The sequence below is a fragment of the Thalassophryne amazonica genome, chromosome 16, assembly GCF_902500255.1.
Source record: "Thalassophryne amazonica chromosome 16, fThaAma1.1, whole genome shotgun sequence".
Classification (NCBI taxonomy): domain Eukaryota; kingdom Metazoa; phylum Chordata; class Actinopteri; order Batrachoidiformes; family Batrachoididae; genus Thalassophryne; species Thalassophryne amazonica.
Window position 1 is genome coordinate 67968786 of NC_047118.1, and position 21828 is coordinate 67990613.

Consider the following 21828-nt stretch of genomic DNA (forward strand, 5'->3'; position numbering starts at 1 on the left):
AACAAATAAAACTGGTTTTTGGGACTTCCAATTGGATGGACAAGACTAAGAGACAAGCTTTCAAATGAATTAAGCTCTGTCTGGGTTTTGGATTAATTAATAAGCTGGAATGGAAGATTGCTGCTAATCCTCCACCCCGGCCCGTGCTACGAGCATTCTGACAGTTAGTGTGACTCGGGGGTGTTGACTCATTTAAACTAACATATTCATCCTGCTGTAACCAGGTTTCTGTTAGGCAGAATAAATCAATACGTTGATCAATTATTATATCATTTACCAACAGGGACTTAGAAGAGAGAGACCTAATGTTTAATAGACCACATTTAACTGTTTTAGTCTGTGGTGCAGTTGAAGGTGCTATATTATTTTTTCTTTTTGAATTTTTATGCTTAAATAGATTTTTGCTGGTTATGGTAGTCTGGGAGCAGGCACCGTCTCTACGGGGATGGGGTAATGAGGGGATGGCAGGGGGAGAGAAGCTGCAGAGAGGTGTGTAAGACTACAACTCTGCTTCCTGGTCCCAACCCTGGATAGTCACGGTTTGGAGGATTTAAGAAAATTGGCCAGATTTCTAGAAATGAGAGCTGCTCCATCCAAAGTGGGATGGCTGCCGTCTCTCCTAACAAGACCAGGTTTTCCCCAGAAGCTTTGCCAATTATCTATGAAGCCCACCTCATTTTTTGGACACCACTCAGACAGCCAGCAATTCAAGGATAACATGCGGCTAAACATGTCACTCCCGGTCTGATTGGGGAGGGGCCCAGAGAAAACTACAGAGTCCGACATTGTTTTTGCAAAGTTACACACCGATTCAATGTTAATTTTAGTGACCTCCGATTGGCGTAACCGGGTGTCATTACTGCCGACGTGAATTACAATCTTACCAAATTTACGCTTAGCCTTAGCCAGCAGTTTCAAATTTCCTTCAATGTCGCCTGCTCTGGCCCCCGGAAGACAATTGACTATGGTTGCTGGTGTCGCTAACTTCACATTTCTCAAAACAGAGTCGCCAATAACCAGAGTTTGATCCTCGGCGGGTGTATCGTCGAGTGGGGAAAAACGGTTAAAGATGTGAACGGGTTGGCGGTGTACACGGGGCTTCTGTTTAGGGCTACGCTTCCTCCTCACAGTCACCCAGTCGGCCTGCTTTCCCGGCTGCTCGGGATCTGCCAGGGGGGAACTAACGGCGGCTAAGCTACCTTGGTCCGCACCGACTACAGGGGCCTTGCTAGCTGTAGAATTTTCCACGGTGCGGAGCCGAGTCTCCAATTCGCCCAGCCTGGCCTCCAAAGCTACGAATAAGCTACACTTATTACAAGTACCATTACTGCTAAAGGAGGCCGAGGAATAACTAAACATTTCACACCCAGAGCAGAAAAGTGCGGGAGAGACAGGAGAAGCCGCCATGCTAAATCGGCTAAGAGCTAGTAGCTACGCTAAGCTAGCGGATTCCTAAAAACACGCAAAGCGAATAATGTGTAAATAATTTAGAGGTGATTCAGCAGAAGGAGTGCTTTAGTTAAGGCACGTAAAGATTACACTGGGAAACAAATCGTAATCTAGATAACTAGATCAATCTAACTGCGCAGATCAAACAGCTAACAGATACAGAAAATGACTATGATTCCACACTGATTGAGTCAATTGATCACATGACCTGGAAGCTATTGTGCTAAAAAGCTAATATTTACGTACACAAATGAATTAAAAATATTTATAGTTTTAAAATGCAAAAACAAGAGGTGCATCTCGTGGAGTTCTATGATCCCACACTGATTTTGAGTTAATTGATCCCATGACCTCGAAGCTATTGAGCTAAAATGCTAATATTTACATATAAAAATTAATAAGACATATGAACAAATTTAAAATGCAAAAACAAGAGGTGTATCTCATGCAGCCAGTGAATGACTATGATTCCACACTGATTGAGTCAATTGATCACATGACCTGGAAGCTATTGTGCTAAAAAGCTAATATTTACGTACACAAATGAATTAAAAATATTTATAGTTTTAAAATGCAAAAACAAGAGGTGCATCTCGTGGAGTTCTATGATCCCACACTGATTTTGAGTTGATTGATCCCATGACCTCGAAGCTATTGAGCTAAAATGCTAATATTTACATATAAAAATTAATAAGACATATGAACAAATTTAAAATGCAAAAACAAGAGGTGTATCTCATGCAGCCAGTGGAGCACAGTGATTCCACATTGATTTTGAGTCAACCGATCACATGATCTGGAAGCTATTGAGCTAAAATGCTAATATTTACATATAAAATTAATTAAAGTAGAGATTAAGATTAATTGCTTTATTAATCCTACACTGGGGAAATTCAGTCTCTGCATTTAACCCATACTTTTTTTACACACAAGTGAACACACCATGCAGTGAGCAGTGGGCTGCACCTTTCTGCGTAGGAGAGTAGAAGCTTAGACTTGAGGCAGGAGACTAAAGGCTGCAGGTTGTAGTAATACAGTCTTCAATAACAATTTGTTCACTGTAGGCTTGAATATGGGGTGCGTTTACAAAAAGGGCAGACTCTGCATGAGATACAACTCTTGTTTTTTTCATTTGAAATCTAATCAAATTTACTATTAATTTTGATATGTAAATATTAGTTGTTGTTTTTTTTTTTTTTTTAGCTCAATAGCTTCCAGGTCATGTGATCAATTGACTCTAAATCAGTGTGGAATCATAGTATGCCACTGGCTGCATGATATACACCTCTTGTTTTTGCATTTTAAATCTCTGAATATTTTAAATTCTTTTTTCTATGTAAATATTAGGATTTTAGCTCAGTAGCTTCCAGATCATGTGATTAATTGACTTAAAATCAGTGTGGGATCATAGTACTCTATTGGTTGCATGAGATACACCTCTTGTTTTTGTATTTTAAATCTGAATATTTTAAATTCATTTTTCTATGTAAATAATAGCATTTTAGCTCAGCAGCTTCTCAATAGCTTTAAAAACAATAGCTCTGGTTTGAATATCCAACCTTCTTATTTTAAAAACAGGAAGTCGGTACGCGCCATAGCCATCTACTGTCTCTGCATGTTTACTGTAAAGTCTGCAATATGGGCACTCTTGAAATGTTGGGGGTGGCTTGCTCAGAGTTGCACTGTAGCCGGAGCAAAGAAGAGGTTTACCCGCAGCAAAGAAGAGGGCAAACTGAAGCAAATGTCTGTCGAATATCTGCCAAATATCCGACGTAATACTAATTTCACTGCAGTATTAAATTCAGGTAGTAGTCTTGATGGGAGGATTTGTTGATTGATTATAATCCGTGAATGCAGCAGCAGGCTTTCATTTAAACAAAATTTGGTGTTACGAGCATGTCTCCTTGTTCGTTTGGTGATCTCTGCCTCTGGAAACGAGACAAATTTGTTACATATGTGAAAAATTGAGGTGTCCCGACGGCAATGGGGGAGGGAGTGTTCACTTGCTTATGGTGCTCAGTCAGGTTAACAGCCACATATTGGCCCATTATTGGAGCAAAAGTATTTGCAAATGTGTATTTCGATCTGTGTTCATGTAACCACTTCCACAAATGTGCAAAAAAAGTCTATGTATTTTGATTCATTCGTGTGTAACCAGATGTATAAGTGTGCAAAAAATCTGTATGTATTTTGATTGGTGCGTCATTTGAATTTCCTCATTGTGGGATTAATAAAGCATTTCATCTTAATCTTAAGATCTACTTTTTTTAAATTATTATTTGTGGAGCCACAGCAGCACAGACATGTCTGCACACAGGTACAAATCACTGCATGCGTTTACAGATCTAATGAGGCAGGAGTGTAGCAAAAGTCGCGTGTAAGAACACATCCAATACACACACACACAGATTTTTTTTTATTTATTTATTTATTTTTTAAACACATTTGTGGATCTGGTTACACACGCATGAATCAAAATACATACACAGGTTTTTTTTTTTTTTTAAATGCATTTCTGGATCTGGTTACATACACACAGATTTTTTTTTTTTTTTTGCACATTTATGGATGTGGCTACATACACACAAATTGAAATACACATTTGCAAATACTTTTGCTACAATAAACCTCCTAAATCTATGCTTTTAACCAATGTGCTGCCTAGGATCAGAAACACTGTCTATTTTCCCCTTTCAGTCTTTTCACAAAGATGATTATCGAATTTCCACCAAAGATGAATGTAAAACAACAAAATTGGACCCCTTCTCCCCCCCCCCCCCAAAGTCTAATCAAAGCATACAGAAAACATCCCATCATTATTAAGAGCCCCTTCACACATAGTACGAATGTGGTTGAATTGCGCATGAAGCAGGAATTGTATGCAATACGTGTAAATTCGTAGCTGCCTCCAAGGCCTTGTACACATGTTGCTACAACTATTTGCGCACACCAGTAGCTGAAAGACAGTGTGGCTGTGAGAGCCCAATTAGTCCCTCTCACGGCAGGTGTTGGCCAAATTCCAGGTGACACACACGCACACCTAACAATGCTCGTTTGGCATTTAGAAAATGTGTGGCCTTCGCGCTGTTAGCATGAAAACAGTAGACGATCACTGTCGAGCTGGATGTGAAATTTGTCTAAGTGACCCACGAGTGTGGAGTGAAAGCAACACACGTGGTGCATGTGTCTCGCACGTTTGCATAAAATGCTGATATGTATGTACAGATCTGATCGCATGGGGGCCAGACAGCAAGGTCTGAGCGCACACCGCACAGGGAGGGGCATGTCGGCTGATCACAGCACACTGACAGCTGTATGACGGTTCATTGCACACATTAAAAACACAGAAACGACCGCAAGGACAGTTATATAAATAATTACAACAATACTTACATACGCAGTTTCATCGCACGTAACGAAAATGAATGACCACATAAAACAGAGACGCATTGGTCTGAGCACTGAACAGACAGGGGTTGTGTCTGCTCAAGGTGGCTGCTGTTGTGACCTGTGCCCCTGCATGTCCCAGCTGGAGAACGCCTACCGTGGTTTGAAGGACACGAACGTACAACATTCCTCCGTGAGGTGCATCTGTGCCTGCTGTCCTCACGTGGAAATACATAAAAACATATATTGCTTTTGCGATGGGCTGGAGTGCGCGCACATTGACAGGCTGTCCCAGCTGAAATGGACCGTTAGGTCATGTGGACATGCAGCAGGCGATCTGAACGTCATGTCTGTTTGACAGGACACGCGTGTCCTGTGAGTGGCGTGCCGTAGAACCATATGACAAGCCAACAGTGCCACAAATACACCACTTTCAGTCACGTGTCAACAGAAATACACCGTAACAAACACCGTTTGGTCAGTTATCACGGTGTTTTTTTTCCTTCTATTTTTAGCTGCTTGTAGATTTTAGCCATTTCATGCTCCTGTTATAAGACAGTAATTGTAGCTTAGTGATAAAGTTTCTGTTGGGTAAACAGAGATTACAGGTTCGAATCGTGTGAGTAGCATTTATTTTTTATTCAACCAGGGTTATTTAACCGTGGGGTTCTGTATTGCGCCCCCTTTTATGTATTATTTATATCAACCCATTGATATTCACTAATTATACAGCTGGCTTTTATTTTATTTTTCTCCACATCAGCGGTGCGATGTGGTGCACCACGTCTCAACTGCTCGCACTGTGTTCCTGCACGCACGACACTGTCGCATGCGCGATGCCGTCGCAGCGGGATCATGCACACCTGTCCGTCGGCTCGATGTTATCGTGGTTCACTCATACGAGCTCTTCCGCTGTGATTCGGCATGATTTGTACTTACACGTACTATGTGTGAAGGGGCCCTAAGAAACAGTACAAGGGGACAAAGACACTTTCAGAGCCACATTCAAATATAACGCCACGTTTCTTTCAGAATGCTAATATTTCCTCCGAGACAGCCGAAAATCGAACATTGCTTCACCGGGCTTAACACAAAACAAATTGGCGTAATTCACCAGAAACTGCCTCAAAAACTATTAATAAAGATCACACTTAGATGAATAAATAAAGGTAGTCTGAATATGGGCTTCTGTCTTTGTGTTCCTTAACCTTTGACCTGGAAAGAAAGAGGGGCACTTTGTGCATGTGCACTTGGAATGCCAGCTTGGCATTTTAACCAATGGATATTTATATTTTTAAATAAAGCAAAGAATTTTAAACTATGTACAAAGTCTATAAACAGATGTGTTAAAATTAAAAGACTTGTAGGGTTTGCAAGAAATACTTAATACAGTATACCTACCTACAAGCATGGGTGGTAGCCAAGTGGTTAGTGCACTTGTTTCGATGCGGAAAGTTCTCAGTTTAAACCCCACTCCTGCCGCATTCTCCATGTGGAGTTGGGTCAGGAAGGGCATCCAGCGTAAAACTTGTGCTAATTCACTGTGGCGACTCCAAGTAAAAAAAAATGAGAGATGCTGAAGGGACTTAGCTCAGTGGATGAGGGGCTGGCATGCCAATAAGTAGACATGGGTTTGATGCCGGCTCATGTTACCTGTCAGCGTACTTGGAAAAGGCACGTAATCTGCATTGTCTTAGTCCACCCAGCTGTAAATGGATACTAGCCTTGGCTGGGGAACCACCCTGTGTTGGACTGGTGTCCTGTCAAGGGGAAGTTGTAGACTCTCTAAATACAGTGGTGAGCATCACCACCAACTGCCCTCAGGGCCTTTATAGGACTTCCTACTATTACAACCCCATTTCCAATGAAGTTGGGACGTTGTGTAAAATGTAAATAAAAACAGAATACAATGATTTGCAAATCCTCTTCAACCTGTATTAAATTGAATACGCCACAAAGACAAGATATTTAATGTTCAAAGTGATAAACTTTATTGTTTTTGTGCAAATATTTGATCATTTTGAAATGGATGCCTGCAACACATTTCAAAAAAGCTGGGACAGTGGTATGTTTACCACTGTGTTACATCACCTTTCCTTCTGACAACACTCAGTAAGCGTTTGGGAACTGAGGGAACTGCCATTTGCTCTGTGGCATACTGGTGCGTTCTGCCGCGGAGCTAGTGGAAAAGAAGCATGGGCTTTGAGTGGTATCTGTCAGCTCCACATATGTATCAGAGACGCAACAAACCACAGATGGAACACAAACGTAGTATGTGGAAATTCAGGCAAATGCAAAGTGTTTGATACTGAGAAAAGATGTCTCTGAATTTCTTTCTTTTTTATGTGCAAGCCAGCCTGTGTAATGTTAATGTTGCACATGGCCACATGTGTATGTTATTGTCTGTGTTGTTTGTGGTCTGTAGCTGTCTGGACGAGGCAGCTTTTTTCAAATAGGCAGACTGAGCACGGTGGATTTGGAAGAAGAGATAACATCAGAGGAGGTAAAGTTGAAGTTCAGAAGAGTCTGTCTGTTGTGTCTGTCAGCGATGCTCTTAAATTACATCCACTGGCCACTTCATTAGTTACACCTTGCTCATATCAGCTCTGATCCCTTTTCGCCTTTAGATCTCCCTTAATTCTTTGTGACAATGGATTTAACAAGGTGCTGGAAACCTCACTCAGAAATTTTGGTTCATATTTTTGAACAATGTAAGGATGCAGCGCGAATCAGGAAAAAAAAATGTTTGATGTTGGATAGTCAACAGACTATCCAACATCAAACCAACTTCACCGCAATATAGAAGAGACCTGGGTTTCCATGGCGCTGTGTTAAAACGTTTTCATTTAAAGATTTTTGGATTCTGAAGATCTTCTCTCTCGCAGGAGATCCATTCATACAGAACCCAGTACAAAGGACTGAAGCAGTTTTTATAAAACACAACATAGGCGTGACAAAGGAAGATCTTATTTTCCAAACTCCTTCCCTTATTGGTCCCCGTGGGCACAGAGGGAGGTCCAGTCCCTGCCCAAAACCTGTGTGACAACGGGACATATCATAATTTATATTGTCACGTGAATCTCTATGTTCTAAGAGGTAAAGCCGGTTCTGCCCAGTTCAGCATGCATGTTTACGCAAATAACAGACTAAAAGTATAGCAAACTCAGAGTATAACCATTTAAGTGAAGTAAATACATAATACCAAAAAAGAAAAGAAAACAACAAAATATAATGTATAAACAGAGATGGGTGGAGTTATGAATTTTTGAAAATTTGTTCAATGTTAAAAATAGGGATTTTTCCTGACTTTGCCCTTTGACTTATGACCTTGGAAATTGAATCAGTTTTTGCCTATCATGATATGAATCTTCAGTAAAAATTTCATAATATATGAAAAATTGTGGGTTCCAGGCTGTTCACAAACAAACAGACAAAAACATAACCTCCTACAACTTCATTATCTTAGGTAAAAAATGTGCTCCCTTCATTAGCATGTCCAGTTTTAGCATACAAATGTAGCCAAATGCCTGCTCCATTAAATAAAAATGAATTAATGCCTGTTGGTCTCCAAGCTTTTATAGTTTCTTGTTGCTGTTGGGCTTAATAAGCTGGCTTCAAATTCTGTTATGTGCAGATTTGTCTGAATTCCAGACTTGGCCAGGTTGCAGGTCACTGCTGCATTCCTCCCTTGGAGATTTGATCAGGAAGACTTTGCAGTCCCTTAGCTCTGCTTGGCTAAGTGTCTTTACTGAGCTTTCGCATTTAGAGGCTTCACGTATGTTGTGACATCGGAAATAATTTCGTCCATTACAAGAATTGTTGATGGTGTTGCGCTTCAAATGAGGCTGCAATGAGACTTTTGCAAGCGCATAAGTTATATTTTGAAGGGAAATTATTCATCGTTCCCGTGCACACTGTTGAATGCCCTTTCTGCCATCAAGTGTGTTATTTGTGCAATGACCCTGCGTAAGTCAACAGTCATAGGTCGCTCTTTCTTTAATAATATTGCTTTTGTCCTGTTCCTTGCAGGATTATTTTAGGGGTCTGCCCAAAGAGATCCCTCACAATGAGAAGCTGCTGTCACTGAAGTATGAGGTAAACAGCACGGTCGATAGACTGAATGTTAACGGTTCTCACTCTCACATTATGTTAAGCATCAGAAGTTATATTAACAATTAGGCTACATTTCATTTTATAGTTGCCAGTATTCATTAGCAGTTAGGTGACAAGTATGTAAATATATCAAAAATAATTTATGTTATGATCAAAACCTATTGGGACATAACTTTCTGTTCACATAGATCCTTTGTATCCTGGGCGTGTAAAATAAATGTATAAAAGCCCAGTTTTTCAAGAAAATTCCATTCATGAAATGACAGCTTTTTTAAGCCACTTGCTGTTGTTTCAGTGTTTTGTCCCAGTTTCCTTCTTTCCATTGGTCTTTTGGCATTCATTTTAAAATTTTGTATTTTTATATTTTTTATTTTCTATTTTTTTTTTTTTTTGTCACAATCCTCATATGAATGAGTTTTGTTTGCTTTGGCGAAGTCCACAGCTGCTTGGAAACAGTTGTTTTTAATTCCAAAACCCCCCCCAAAAATAAGAGCCTTTTAGTAACGTATTCTGCCTGGCAGCATTTCTGGGTGTGGATAAATTAAAAAAACAAAACAAAAAAGCAATTAAATTTCATCTTTCTTTTGAGATTTTTAGTCACACCTCCACTGTCATGGACCCCTTTTAAATTTTCTTCTTGTTGACATCTAAAGTAATGCTGTCATTATGGTTACATTTTAAAATTAGCATATCTCCATAAAGATTATTTGACTGCTCCTTCATCCATATAATTCCAGAAATTAATTTTATTCCATGAAGAATCAGAATTTACTCTGTAAAAATCTCAGTGTTAGATTTTTAAACCCTGATGATGATGATGATGATAATAATATAAAACAAACAGCCATCTTCAGTGAAAACAGTTTTATTCCCAATATTCCAACTGGAATTTTGTTTAAATTGTCTCAAAAACTGTGTGTATTTATCTCATCAAGCAGACAACATATTTTAACATATTGGGAGACTGGACCCAAAGAATGTCTGAACAAAAACAGAGAAAAAGAGGTTTAATGTGGAGTTGCTCAGTGCACATAGCTGTAGATATTATTAATAAAAATGATAATTCTCAAACATCATGTTAATACAAAGGCCTGTAATCTCTTAAACATCTTGAGTGTTGTCATATTTTCTTTAAATCTGCTTCGTGTTTGCTGTGAGGTTGCTGACAGTGATCCAAGCGTATGATTATTTTCTCGTGTGTTGAAAGTGCTGTGCAGTAAGTGTGATGTGCAGAATGGTAACTGCCAGCTGATGAGTTTATTTACTTGGAGTATTTTGTTGTTTATCTCAGAGTTTGGATTATGACAACATTGAGAACCAGTTGTTTCTGGAGGAGGAGCGAAGGATGAGTCACATAGTGAGTAGAGTCTGATACTGCAAATTAATTCATGGATTCCACTCGTTGTCTTACCGCTTTTTGCTTTTTTCTTTACATCCCTTCTTATCATGTTGACAGCGTTTCCGTTGTGTGGAGATCAGTCGATGGGTCATCTGTGGTCTGATTGGCTTTGTGACCGGCCTCATTGCTTGTTTCATAGACATCGTGGTCGAGCAGCTGGCTGGGTTCAAGTACCAAGCCATCAAAAACAGTATCCTTAACATTTATACATTTTTAATAAGAACCGTTAGAACCAGATGTGCAGACATTACTGTACAGGGAAAAACCTTCTATTTGATTATTGGATAGTGTCAAGGTTAAAGCGGTGGGTTTGAGACCTGAGGATTCTTGGTTCAAATTCTCATTCGTGAAATCACTAATGCTACATTCATGTCGGCTGTAAGTGGCAGATGGAAAACTGGATGTTCCTTTGTTTTCAGTAAGTTTTACAGAAAGATTCCGCTACCTCTGGTGAGCATGACAACTGTGCACTTTGACAGCGCTTGCTGTCAAAAGTAAAAGATTTTCAACTTTTGCCGCTGTTCTGTAAACACGGCATTGTTTCAAGAAATATTTAAGTACCATAGACTGTAGTATATATGCCAGGTCTGTATGTGGCACTGTAACACTCCCACAAAAAACTGAGAAGAAGATGGAGCACGCACATAACCGTTTTAAGGAGCTCATCAGTGTAGCAGCAGCAGCCACTACTTTCCAAAGTGGCACACTGAGTGAATAAATAAATAATAATAAATGAAATAAATAAAACATTTTAAGAGCTAGAGGGTCCACACTGATCATCTGAAATAGACTTATTGCATATTATAAACAAAACAGTCAGTTTCGGTATTTTTAAAACCACACTGTGCTGTTATTCGATTCACTGGCTGCTCTCCACGTCACAAAGCGAAAAGGAGTTCATAACCTTTATTTAACCAGATAAAAGCCCATTGAGATCGAGACCTCTTTTACAAGGGTGACAACTAGGGAACATCAAGATAAACATTAAAATATATAAAATACAAGCAATTAACAAATAAAACACAATCATTTTAGTCACAATAACAATATGCAAGTTAACAAAAACTGTTTAAGATTTAAAACAGTCACTGTTCAGAAGATTTCCATTCTTTGTTTCTTAAAATTACACAGAAAGTGTTCAAAGAAATCAACCCTGACCGTTTCAGTTCAGTTTGGAGGACATTCCAAGCAGATGGAGCAGAAAAACCAAAAGCTTTCTTTCCTGTTTCAGTTCGAACATGAGGTGCACAAAAATACAACATGTCTTTTGAGTGTAGAGCATAACGGATTTCAGATCTCTGAAGGAAATTGGATAAATAAGTGCACTTGAGGTGAATCAAGTTTAACTATTCAAAAACAAACAAACAAAAACATAAAATAAAAAACACCTTTATTGGGGTTATTCTTATCATTTCCATCAGCCATTTCATCTGTTCCTCAGTGTGGAGCACAGCGGACTTATAAATGTGGCTTTTGAGGAAGAGCCTATAATTCCATTATTCCATAATTTTCCATCAGATATCAGCAATATCTGCATACATGCATGGAGGCCTCGTTTTACACCGATATTTCTGCCAGACTAGATACGTTTCAGCCTGTGTCAGTGGGTTGAGTGTAACATTTTCGTCCAATCCACTGTATGCTAACATAATAAGTTCATCTTTGCGTTGCCTATGAATACAGAGACCTCCCTGCTTCCAAAAAGTCTCAATTCAATAATTATCTGTATTTTAAAGTCATCTAAACTCCACCGATCGCTCATGTTTGCATTCTGTCATCTTTACCATGTTTGCACATGTTCGGTTGGTAGCTAGTATTTTATCCAGTTGCGCAATGCACTGCGTGGCATGAGATGCGCAACTCACTTATTTCTTTTGGCAACAGAATGTAAATGAAACCACATGACTCCAGCCTCGCTTTCTCATCATAGTAATGAGGTGTTTGCCCATAATAGATCCCAGCATTCTGAACAGTGTAAAGGTTTAAATCTGCTAGAAAAACAGCTAATTCTGCTAAAAGTAGATGGAATTATTTGCTGTACCTTTGGTGAATGATTCTGTAAATATCATTTGTTCTGTTTGTCAACAAAGTTGAGGGATTTTTCCCTCAGGAAGGATCAAAATAGTGAAATATTGTGAGGCTTGAAGTGTCTGACATTTTGCAGTCTAAGTATGTGAACTGTCAGTGGGAGTGAATAAGCAGCTTGCATGCAGATTTTGAGCTGCCTGGACTGTGTAACAGCTGAGATAATGGCGGCTGCAGAAACCTTAATAGATTTATAAATAGGTTACGTCATGAAAAGAGGTCACTAATATGTGACATTAAGGTCAATTTTTACAATTCCTAGCAAGGTGATATAGACTGTAAGATATAATTGTATGGACTATGGGGAATACATAAAATCCACTATTGAGACAAGTCATGATATACCTTTTTTTTTTGGGGATGGGCTTGTGGGAGTTCTATTTTTGGCAGCTGTATTTGGACTTGAGTGTAACTGGTCGAACCGGGACGCGAAACAAAGAAAGTGAATAATTGATGACTGTTACTTTATTGTTCAACTAAATTTGATCTCTCCATGGGTTTAAGGCTCTCAAAGTGGTACTTTCAAACAGCACAACTGGAGTTTTATTTATTGAATAAATTAGCAGTTTACGAACATGGGATTTAAATGTAACAGAGCGGGACACTACGGGTTATATTCAACATCACATTTTTGGCATGCTCTCTGCAGCCGTATAGAGTGATGAAGATACTGTGTGTCCATCAAATCAGAAGTAAATTCAGATGAATTAGTTGAAGTGATTTCTGTTTATTTTTACCAAAATAATACTTAGGTGTTGTTTGTCACAAATTTGGTGGGGTTTGGTCTCTCATTTTCTGATTTTTAAAAACTCAAAAAAGAAAAATTCCAAGATAATTATGTTGTTTATGTTACCACAGTTATTTAATCAATATGTGTTTGATATATATCATTTTATATTTTTCCCTGCACATAGAGGTGTTTTGTTTTTACTGACCAATAATTTTTGCTTGTGTAATGGTGACCCCCTTTTCATGACGTGATCCATATGCAGATTTTGAATGAAACTTTCTGTCACAATGTGGACAGGGAGTTGGAGATGGACTGAACTGAGTCAATAAAAATGTATAGAGAGTTTAATCTTGCTAAGAATCTGAATCTGATAAATAAGTGGACACATTCAAAAAGGTTCCTAACTCTTGTGTGCTGGTTAGTTACAAAATTGTTTTTGACATGCTTTTTGTTCGATATACTGGTGTGTTTGTGTGTGTCTTCAATTTCTGTGGCTTCTGTATGGATTTAGTCTATTTATGTTGTTACTCGTGGTGTTGTGACCCCACTAGGCTTTCCCTTGACCCTTGACCTTTTACAGACATCGAGAGCTTTACAGAAGTTGGCGGCCTGTCTGTCTCTCTCATCCTCTGGGCCGTTCTCAACATCGCCTTTGTCATGGTGGGGTCCATCATGGTAGCTTTTTTCGAGGTGAGAGACAATAAAATGAATTAATCAGTGTTCCTACATAGTATGGAAAAGTACAGAATTTGATTCTATTAATTTCCATATCTGGATAAGTATGAAATAAGGAAATTAGGGTATGTAGAAAATATTTGTGTTTCCATACTTTTGCAACTACAAGGTACATTAAAATGTAGCATAAAATTTACATAAAATGTTTGGATGAGAGAAATATGTTGTTGTTTATCCTAGTAAAGACATGCAGCACTGTAGTTTGGTTCTGTGTTGAATCAATGGAGAGTGTCTAGTGCGTTTGTGTAGGCCCCCAGTAGAGTGTTTTCACTTTTGTCAACATTGCGCACATGACCCAGATGTTTGGCCATGTCGGAGGCATTGGTAAGATCACAGAACCACATGTTCTACTCTTTCAGGTGGTGAAAGGTTGAGAAAGCTCTGCAGAACTTTGTGAGGCAGCCGTGAGATATAGAGATGGACTAAGCAGTGAAGCACGGTCGCAATTTAAAGTGAAGATTAAATTAATTGGTGGTGAAAATCTGTACCAAATGCCATCATTTGTGTGGTCGGAGAGAGAGAGTTCACTGCCTGGTGTTACGTACATGGACATCATGAATTATTTTTTTCACCTAGCCCCTGTACATCAGAGGACTTGAAAAACTACAAATGCTTGGATGTGTATAACCAGTTTCATGGTTCACGCTTGCGCAGTGTGAACCCTGAAACGTCTTTGGCTGTGGTAATAAATTGAAGTAACATAATCCAAAAATATCTACTGTTGAAGGGCTGCAGTTAGATTTGTAATAAATCCAGTGGAACTCTCTTTGTTTTCAGTTCTGTTTTGATGGGTGAGCTAAGGTGGATTAATTTTTAGTATTTCAGTCTATGAACTGTAGAACAGCTGCACGTCTCTCACAGATTATCAGCTCTGCTGGTTCTGTGTTTAACAGCTCAATCATGTGACCTTTGGCTGATTCATGCTCATCTCTTCATGCCTTTGCTATTTTGATGTGGCTGATCTTGCACCACCCCCCCCCCCCACACACACACACACACATTTGACAAATCCATAAAGACTGATTTGAAAAACAAAATGAGTGATGGAGATAGGCCAGAGAGGGAAAACTGACCCACGAAGGAGCCACTGGCTGGCTTCAAGCTGATTTTAGGAAGGGGGGGAGTAGCTCAAATATTCGGAGAATTAAGCAACCAGGTTTGTAAAATAGGAACTTTTTTGTCAAGTTTTGTAGACCAAATCTCGTAGAGAAAAATGACCTTTCCTTGGCCTATCTGCCAAAACACATTCCCTCTATGGCCTCGTTCAGACGAGCAGTAAAAATCTCATTTGCATGCATATCCGATTTGAATCTGATCCCATGTTGCAAGTCTGAACAGTCGCCTTGTCTTAGTAGGTGGCTTGAAACATGACATTTTTGGAAATCTGTTTTGGTCTGAATGCTCAGATTGTGTGTGTGTGTATTGACACGTGTGTAACACTTCACTCCTGGAACAGACTCGTCAGACATGTCACATGCAGCAGCTGTGTGCGTACACCCGGTAGAATTTAGAGTTGAACTGCTGCTTCGTCTTTCCACATCATGAATGCCTTTTTTTCCACAGTCTGTTTTGTGACCTTATTTTGGACTTGAGTTAGGGTGCAGTCACTTTTTGTATCTGCAAGTGCATGTCATCCAACAGTAGCGCCACCCTTGAAAGTGCATCTCCTATTGAGTGTTTTCTTATGTATCACCTTAGAAATCTAAATGCTTTTAAACTTAACATCAGCTGTGATGATTTTTTTTGTAATCCAGTTTCTGTCAGTCAGAGCTCTGTGTGAGCATTGTTGCAGCGTTAGGAACAAGTAAACAGCAGCGTGACACCAGACAGCAGTCATGTGACTGTTTGCATATGTGTGACTGCATCACTATAATAATAGATAAGAGTTAAATGAAGATTGTTACACAGACACACAAATCTGATCTGGTTACTTGCTAGATCAGATTTGAATCGATTCAGTTGAATTCAGTTTGAACTGCAATCTGAGGGCCCCTTCACACATAGTACGAATAAGTACAACTCAGGGCAAATCATGGCGGAACAGCTCGTATGAGAAAACCATGAAAACATTGAGCTGATGGGCAGGCTTGAACGATGCCACTGTGATGGTTTCGTGCACACGGGAACACAGTGCGAGCAGCTGCATGATGTGCAACCACATCGCACAACTGCTGTGAGAATAAAGAAAAAAATGCATACCACCCATGGGATTCGAACTTGCACTTTCCAAAACCTCTGATTGCCAGCCAGAAACTTTACCACTGAGTTACCATCGCTGTCCTGTAAATGGTGCAGGAAAATGCCTGATATCAAGAAGGACATGGACCTATTTAACATAAAATAAAACCACACACCATATAAAATCACTGCATTTTATTGAATTCCTCTTATCAAGCGGGCAATACAAGTATGATCCGTCTGTTTCTCTGTAGATGACCCATGGTCACAGAAGTACAGTCATGAAATGACATGAATGATGAAGTAGTGTGCTCTTATCATGTCCACATCTGCTGGTGGCATGTCCAGCCAGCCCCGCGCGAGTGTCCTGCCCGACACGCATGTCTTGTGGACGGCACGCCGCAGGACTGACACCACGTCATATGGAGCATTGCTCACGTGGGTGATGTGACATTCAGCTCGCCCGCTGCGTATTATGATCTGACGGTCCGTTTCACCTGGGGCAGCCTGTCGATGTGTGTGCTTTGCGCACGCTTGCTGCAGCCCATTGCAACAGTTATATGTTTTATGGATGTCCATGTGAGGACAGCAAGCAGACACACGTGCGTCACAGTGGACAGTTGTTAGTTCATGTCCGTCCAAACACGGTACGTGTTTTCTAGCTGGGAAGTCCAGAACCACAGATGTCCATGCTGCTCATGTCGGCGGACACACCTCCTGTCAGTTCAGCGCACACACCGTGTCCCTGTGTCTGTTTGCAAAGCCACACTTGTGGGGCACTTAGACACATTTCACATCCAGCTCAACAGTGATCGTCTGCTGACTGTTTTCATGCTAATAGTGTGAATGGCCACACATTTTCTAAGTGCCATGCGAGCAGTGTTAGATGTACGTGTGTGTCATCTGGAATTTGGCCGACACCGCAAGAGGTTTCGATGGGTTCTCACAGAGCACACGCTGTCATTCAGCCGCTGGTGTGCTCAAATAGTTGTAGCAACAGGTGTTCGAGGTGTTAGAGGCAGCTATGATTTTAAACATTGCATACAATTCCTGCTTCGTGCGTTTTAGAAAATCCTATATTCCTGCTGCTATTTGATTTTATAATGAACATTGTTGATTTAAATGTGTGGGGGGTTTAAGCCTTGGGCTTTGTCCCTTGTCTGTTAATCTGTACTTGCTACTGAATGACAACTGAATTTCTCCATGAGGGGATGAATAAAGTATCTATTTATCTTCACGCGCAATTTGACCACATTCATACTATGTGTGAGGGGGCTCAGAGTAAGTGAGGTATTATGCAAATTTTGGGATGTCTAGAGTTTATAGAAATAGTGTAAATAGTGATTGGAGAAAAATCTGATGACAGATTTATTTGATCTTGAAGTAGTTTTATCAGGATTGGCTACAGCTTGAATTGATATATGTATTGCTGCTGTGATACTTACATCATGGTTTCTTTATTTTCCAGCTTTTATTTGTGTTTTTTTTTTCTGCTGACATTTTTTTTTTGCCTTTTTACTCGGATTTACTTTCTTCCTCTCTCCAGCCAGTAGCAGCAGGAAGTGGTATTCCACAGATCAAATGTTACTTGAATGGAGTTAAGATGCCTCGGGTCGTCCGACTTAAGGTCCGCACACACTCACAGACACACACACAAATACTTGAAGCAGTGTTGGCGTGCAGGGAGCAGCTTCGGCCACCTCACAAACTCACATTTGTTTCTTCTTTGTCTTCACCAGACGCTGATGATCAAAGTGTGTGGTGTTATCTGTTCAGTGGTCGGAGGTCTTGCTGTTGGAAAAGTATGTGCTCCTATCAAACTCTGACATGAATAAGATTTTAATTCAGTAGTTTAGGTTTTGTTAGGAAAATTAGCCTTTAGCTTGAGGTTGACCATTTTTCGTGAGCTCTGTTTTTTGTCAACTTACAGCCAGGTACATAAGTATTTGGACAGTGACAAACTTTTTTTTAAAACACTCTTTAAAGACATGTAATTTCAGCTGAGGTACATGGGAGAGTCATACCAAAATTCAGTGTTTTCTTTTATTAAAATTAATCTCTGTTCCACTCTACTATGACGCTGGATAACTGGGACTATAAGAGGTGAAAGTTGCAATCAGTCAGTCAGTAGACTTTATCGCAGACTTATTGCACAGTAACAATGCAGAGTTCCATAAACACTATAAAATATATGTTAAAAGAAAACAAATTGTCAAAATTTAAAATTCATTAAAATTGTTGGAAGTACTGGTAATTAAAAAAAATTATAAATAAAATGCTTTAAAATATCAGCTGACTAGATCTGTGCACAGTTTCTCGAATTGCAGCCACAGAAGCCTATACATTCCTTCAGTTGTCATGGGTTTTTGAGAACTGTACACTTCAGACTGATTTACCATACTGTCTGTATTTCTGAATGATTGAAAGAATTGTGGACAAAGATGTGTATTCAGTGACTTGGAAGTGTTCACGTAGCCATCCCCTGACTTGTCTACATGAATACTAGATGTAAAAGTGGTTTTGTTTTTAAAAATGATATTTAAATTTATTTTGTCCAATTACGTGTGGCCCACTTACTCTGACAATAGAGGGACCGTGTATGCAAATGCCTGTAATTCCTGAAAGGTTTATGCCATATCTTTGTTAGACCTCTTGAATTAAAGCTGAAAGTTGATACTATGGTGGAACACAGAGGCAAAAAAAAAAAAAAAAATCATTGTCCAAATACGTATGGACCTGGTTGTACAACAACCAGAAGATGTTTTTTGTTGTTGTTGTTTTGCGTTTATCTAGTAATTATATACCTGCAGGTGTTGTTTTCAGCCTTTCAACAAAGTTAATTTGTACCTGTTCACTTGGTGTGTTACCCACAATCCCTCAGGAAGGTCCCATGATTCACTCTGGTGCTGTTGTAGCTGCAGGAGTCTCACAGGGCAGAAGCACATCTTTAAAGAGAGACTTTAAGGTCAGTGCTTTAAACAGTCATGATTTAAATTGAACTGACTATAAGGATGACTGTCATGAGTTTATTTGCTTTTAGTTGTAAATGGTGTTGATCAGTGGTCAGGTGTGTGTGTGTGTGCTTGTGTTCAGAAAGATAATGGACATGTATGTGTTTTAAGCTCTTTGAATACTTCAGGAGAGACACAGAAAAAAGAGACTTTGTTTCTGCTGGAGCTGCTGCCGGAGTTTCAGCTGCTTTTGGAGCACCAGTCGGTAAACATTCTAAAATCAATTTTTATTTATTCATTTAATTTATTTTTGTTGAGGAAGAAGGTTTCGAGTCATAGACAATCTAGGACCTTCTTGTGTGATGTCTGTGTGATATTAAGTTCTCATAAAACCAGATACTTGGACTAAATAGTGAGAATTTCTGTAACTTGCTCCACTGCAATTTCAAATATGATGGAAATCATCCAGGAGTCTATTTGGAATGTTCGTAATGTTAGAAACATCTAGGTAGACCTTGTTTACTTTACAGTCTCATCATATGTGGCAACCAAGGAGATTTGTTTTTTTTCTTTTTTTTTTTTTTTTAATGCTGCTGCTGTTTCTCACTGATTTTGTTTCTTTGTTCAACAGGGGGAGTTCTTTTCTCTCTCGAAGAAGGAGCTTCATTCTGGAACCAGATGTTGACATGGAGGATGGTAAGTATCGTGATCCTCTGATTCATGATTCTATAAGATGTCAAATATTTCATATAGTGGTTTGGATGCAGACCATTGGTAGAAGTCGTTTATTAGGAGTCAGACAGATAATAGTTGTTGCATTTCCTATGTTTATCTTTCATGTCAAGTCAGAAAATTGAAGAAAAATAAGAAAATTGTGCTTCCTACTAATAGAAATCTTTGTGTTATTGGACTATGGAAATGACTAAATTTCTCACAAAAACTGCAGTTTTAGTGGAATGTGCAAACTCTCCATATGTGCCATTAAAATATCAGAATGAAAGCTAGAGACAATAATTTACAGGAGTGATTGCAATATCAATCAGTAGTTTATTACAGGATTGATAATCTATATGCGAGGTGAATCCAAAAAGTATCTGACTTTTGGCTGCAAGAAAATAATTCACCTGGGAGTCTGAAATGCTCATCTCCGTCCAAGTAGTCTCTTTGGGAATGCACACACTTCTTCCACTTCTTCTTTTGGATTGGTATCCAGCTGGACTGTCAAGTTCTGCATAGGGATGGGACTGATGTGATCCCAGATCGATACCAACGTAATTCACGTATCGGAAAATACCGATCCAAACCGCGACATTTTCCGATACCGAAGAAGAGTCACTGTGAATCCTCTCAACTGCTGTTTGCTTGTTTACTGCCGAGCGGGAGGAGGGGGGCGGTTTTCTGAAGCCGGTCTGTTTGAGAGAGCTCTCTTCCGCAGTGTTCTAGCTGCAGTTAGTGGCAAATTTCTGCTCGGCTCTCGGGTTCAAATTGTCTGTTTGTCGAGCACGGATTTTCTGAAAAATTTACTGAATTGTTGCTGAAAATCTGTGCTAAAAAGTTAACCGCTTCACTGTCCCGAGGCTGTGAAACACCAGCTCAGCGTGCAGCTGAGGAGGAGCGAAACAGAGATTCTGTCCGTTGAAAGGGAAAACGTTTCCCTTAATATTCTGCGTGTGTGTGTCGGTGATGATACATTTATTTTACAGTTGAAAGGCTTATGTTTCCAAAAGGTTTGAAGTTTGCGCAGCACGAAAACCGCTGTTTGAGAGGAAGAAAAAGAGACAGAGGGAGAGAGAAAGCAAGCGAGAGAGAGAGAGTGAACGAGAGACAGACAGACAGGGAGAGAGCGCTGTCTTTTCTCTTTAAGTCTATAAAAATAAGGCTATAAAAGTCTATAATTTTTATTTTTATTTTTTTTTTCACCAAAACATCAAAGCTAGGCTTTCATCTTGGATACACCTGGCAAATTGTAGCTCTACTTTCAGGTCTCCTTCTTAAGAAACTCCTCATAGAAAATCAACAGTAATAATATTATTAAAGCAAACAGAGCTCTGGTATCTGATCGGAAAAGTATTGGTATCAGCAGATATCCAAATTCAGGTATCGGGATCGGATCGGAAGTGAAAATTGTGGATCGGTGCATCCCTAGTTCTGCATGTTGTCTTCTTGCAACTCAGATCGAGTCCCTTTTAGTGTCATTTTGGTCTTGGGTAACAGCCAAAATTCACAGGGAGCCATATCAGGAAAGTAGGGAGCTTGATTAATCACATCAAAATGGAATGTACTGAACCTGTGCTTATACCCACCTTGTCCTCAAGTTCTTAAATGGTGACATTACGGTCATCCCCGACCAATGTTCTTATTCTGTCAATCATCTTTATTATGGTTTGTGGATGGCCTATGTGCATTGGTCTCCACTGATGGACACCCATTTTTGAAGTGCTTTTACCACTCTTTTATTTGCGTTCTGCACAAAGCCTGCTGAATATTGTGACTAGTTTCCATTTGGGTATCGCCAAGCTTTTGGCAAATTTTGATGCAATACCTTTGTTCAAGCTGTTTCCTCGTATTATAGAAAATGAGAATCCGACAACTGCTCAGTACACGTGTTCACTTGAAGGCTGACTGCTTGTGACAGAGTGCTCTGTGGACAAGAAAAAATTCATGCCACTAAATCTCAGTTCCCTAAACCTCCTCTCCAAATGAAAACGTGCATGCTTCATTTGTTTCTGTGGGATAAAATAAGGTCAGATACTTTTAAATGCACCTCTTATACAGTAGCAGTGTGGTGGCTAAGTGGTTCA

General features: G+C 39.6%; 1 protein-coding gene across 2 annotated transcripts in view; it reads left to right on the forward strand.

Annotated features, from left to right (window-relative positions):
• Nucleotides 1-21828, forward strand: part of clcn7 (chloride channel 7) — a 58642-nt gene that overhangs the window by 1870 nt on the left and 34944 nt on the right. Inside the window, exons 2-11 of one of the 2 annotated variants that reach the window (XM_034190269.1) lie at nucleotides 7262-7339; nucleotides 8866-8931; nucleotides 10241-10306; nucleotides 10406-10538; nucleotides 13744-13853; nucleotides 17623-17703; nucleotides 17816-17878; nucleotides 18958-19041; nucleotides 19199-19292; nucleotides 19659-19723. In XM_034190269.1, coding sequence (XP_034046160.1) covers nucleotides 7262-7339; nucleotides 8866-8931; nucleotides 10241-10306; nucleotides 10406-10538; nucleotides 13744-13853; nucleotides 17623-17703; nucleotides 17816-17878; nucleotides 18958-19041; nucleotides 19199-19292; nucleotides 19659-19723 — 840 coding nt within the window. The remainder of the gene's footprint in view (nucleotides 1-7261; nucleotides 7340-8865; nucleotides 8932-10240; nucleotides 10307-10405; nucleotides 10539-13743; nucleotides 13854-17622; nucleotides 17704-17815; nucleotides 17879-18957; nucleotides 19042-19198; nucleotides 19293-19658; nucleotides 19724-21828) is intronic. The other variant, XM_034190270.1, reaches the window with a different exon arrangement.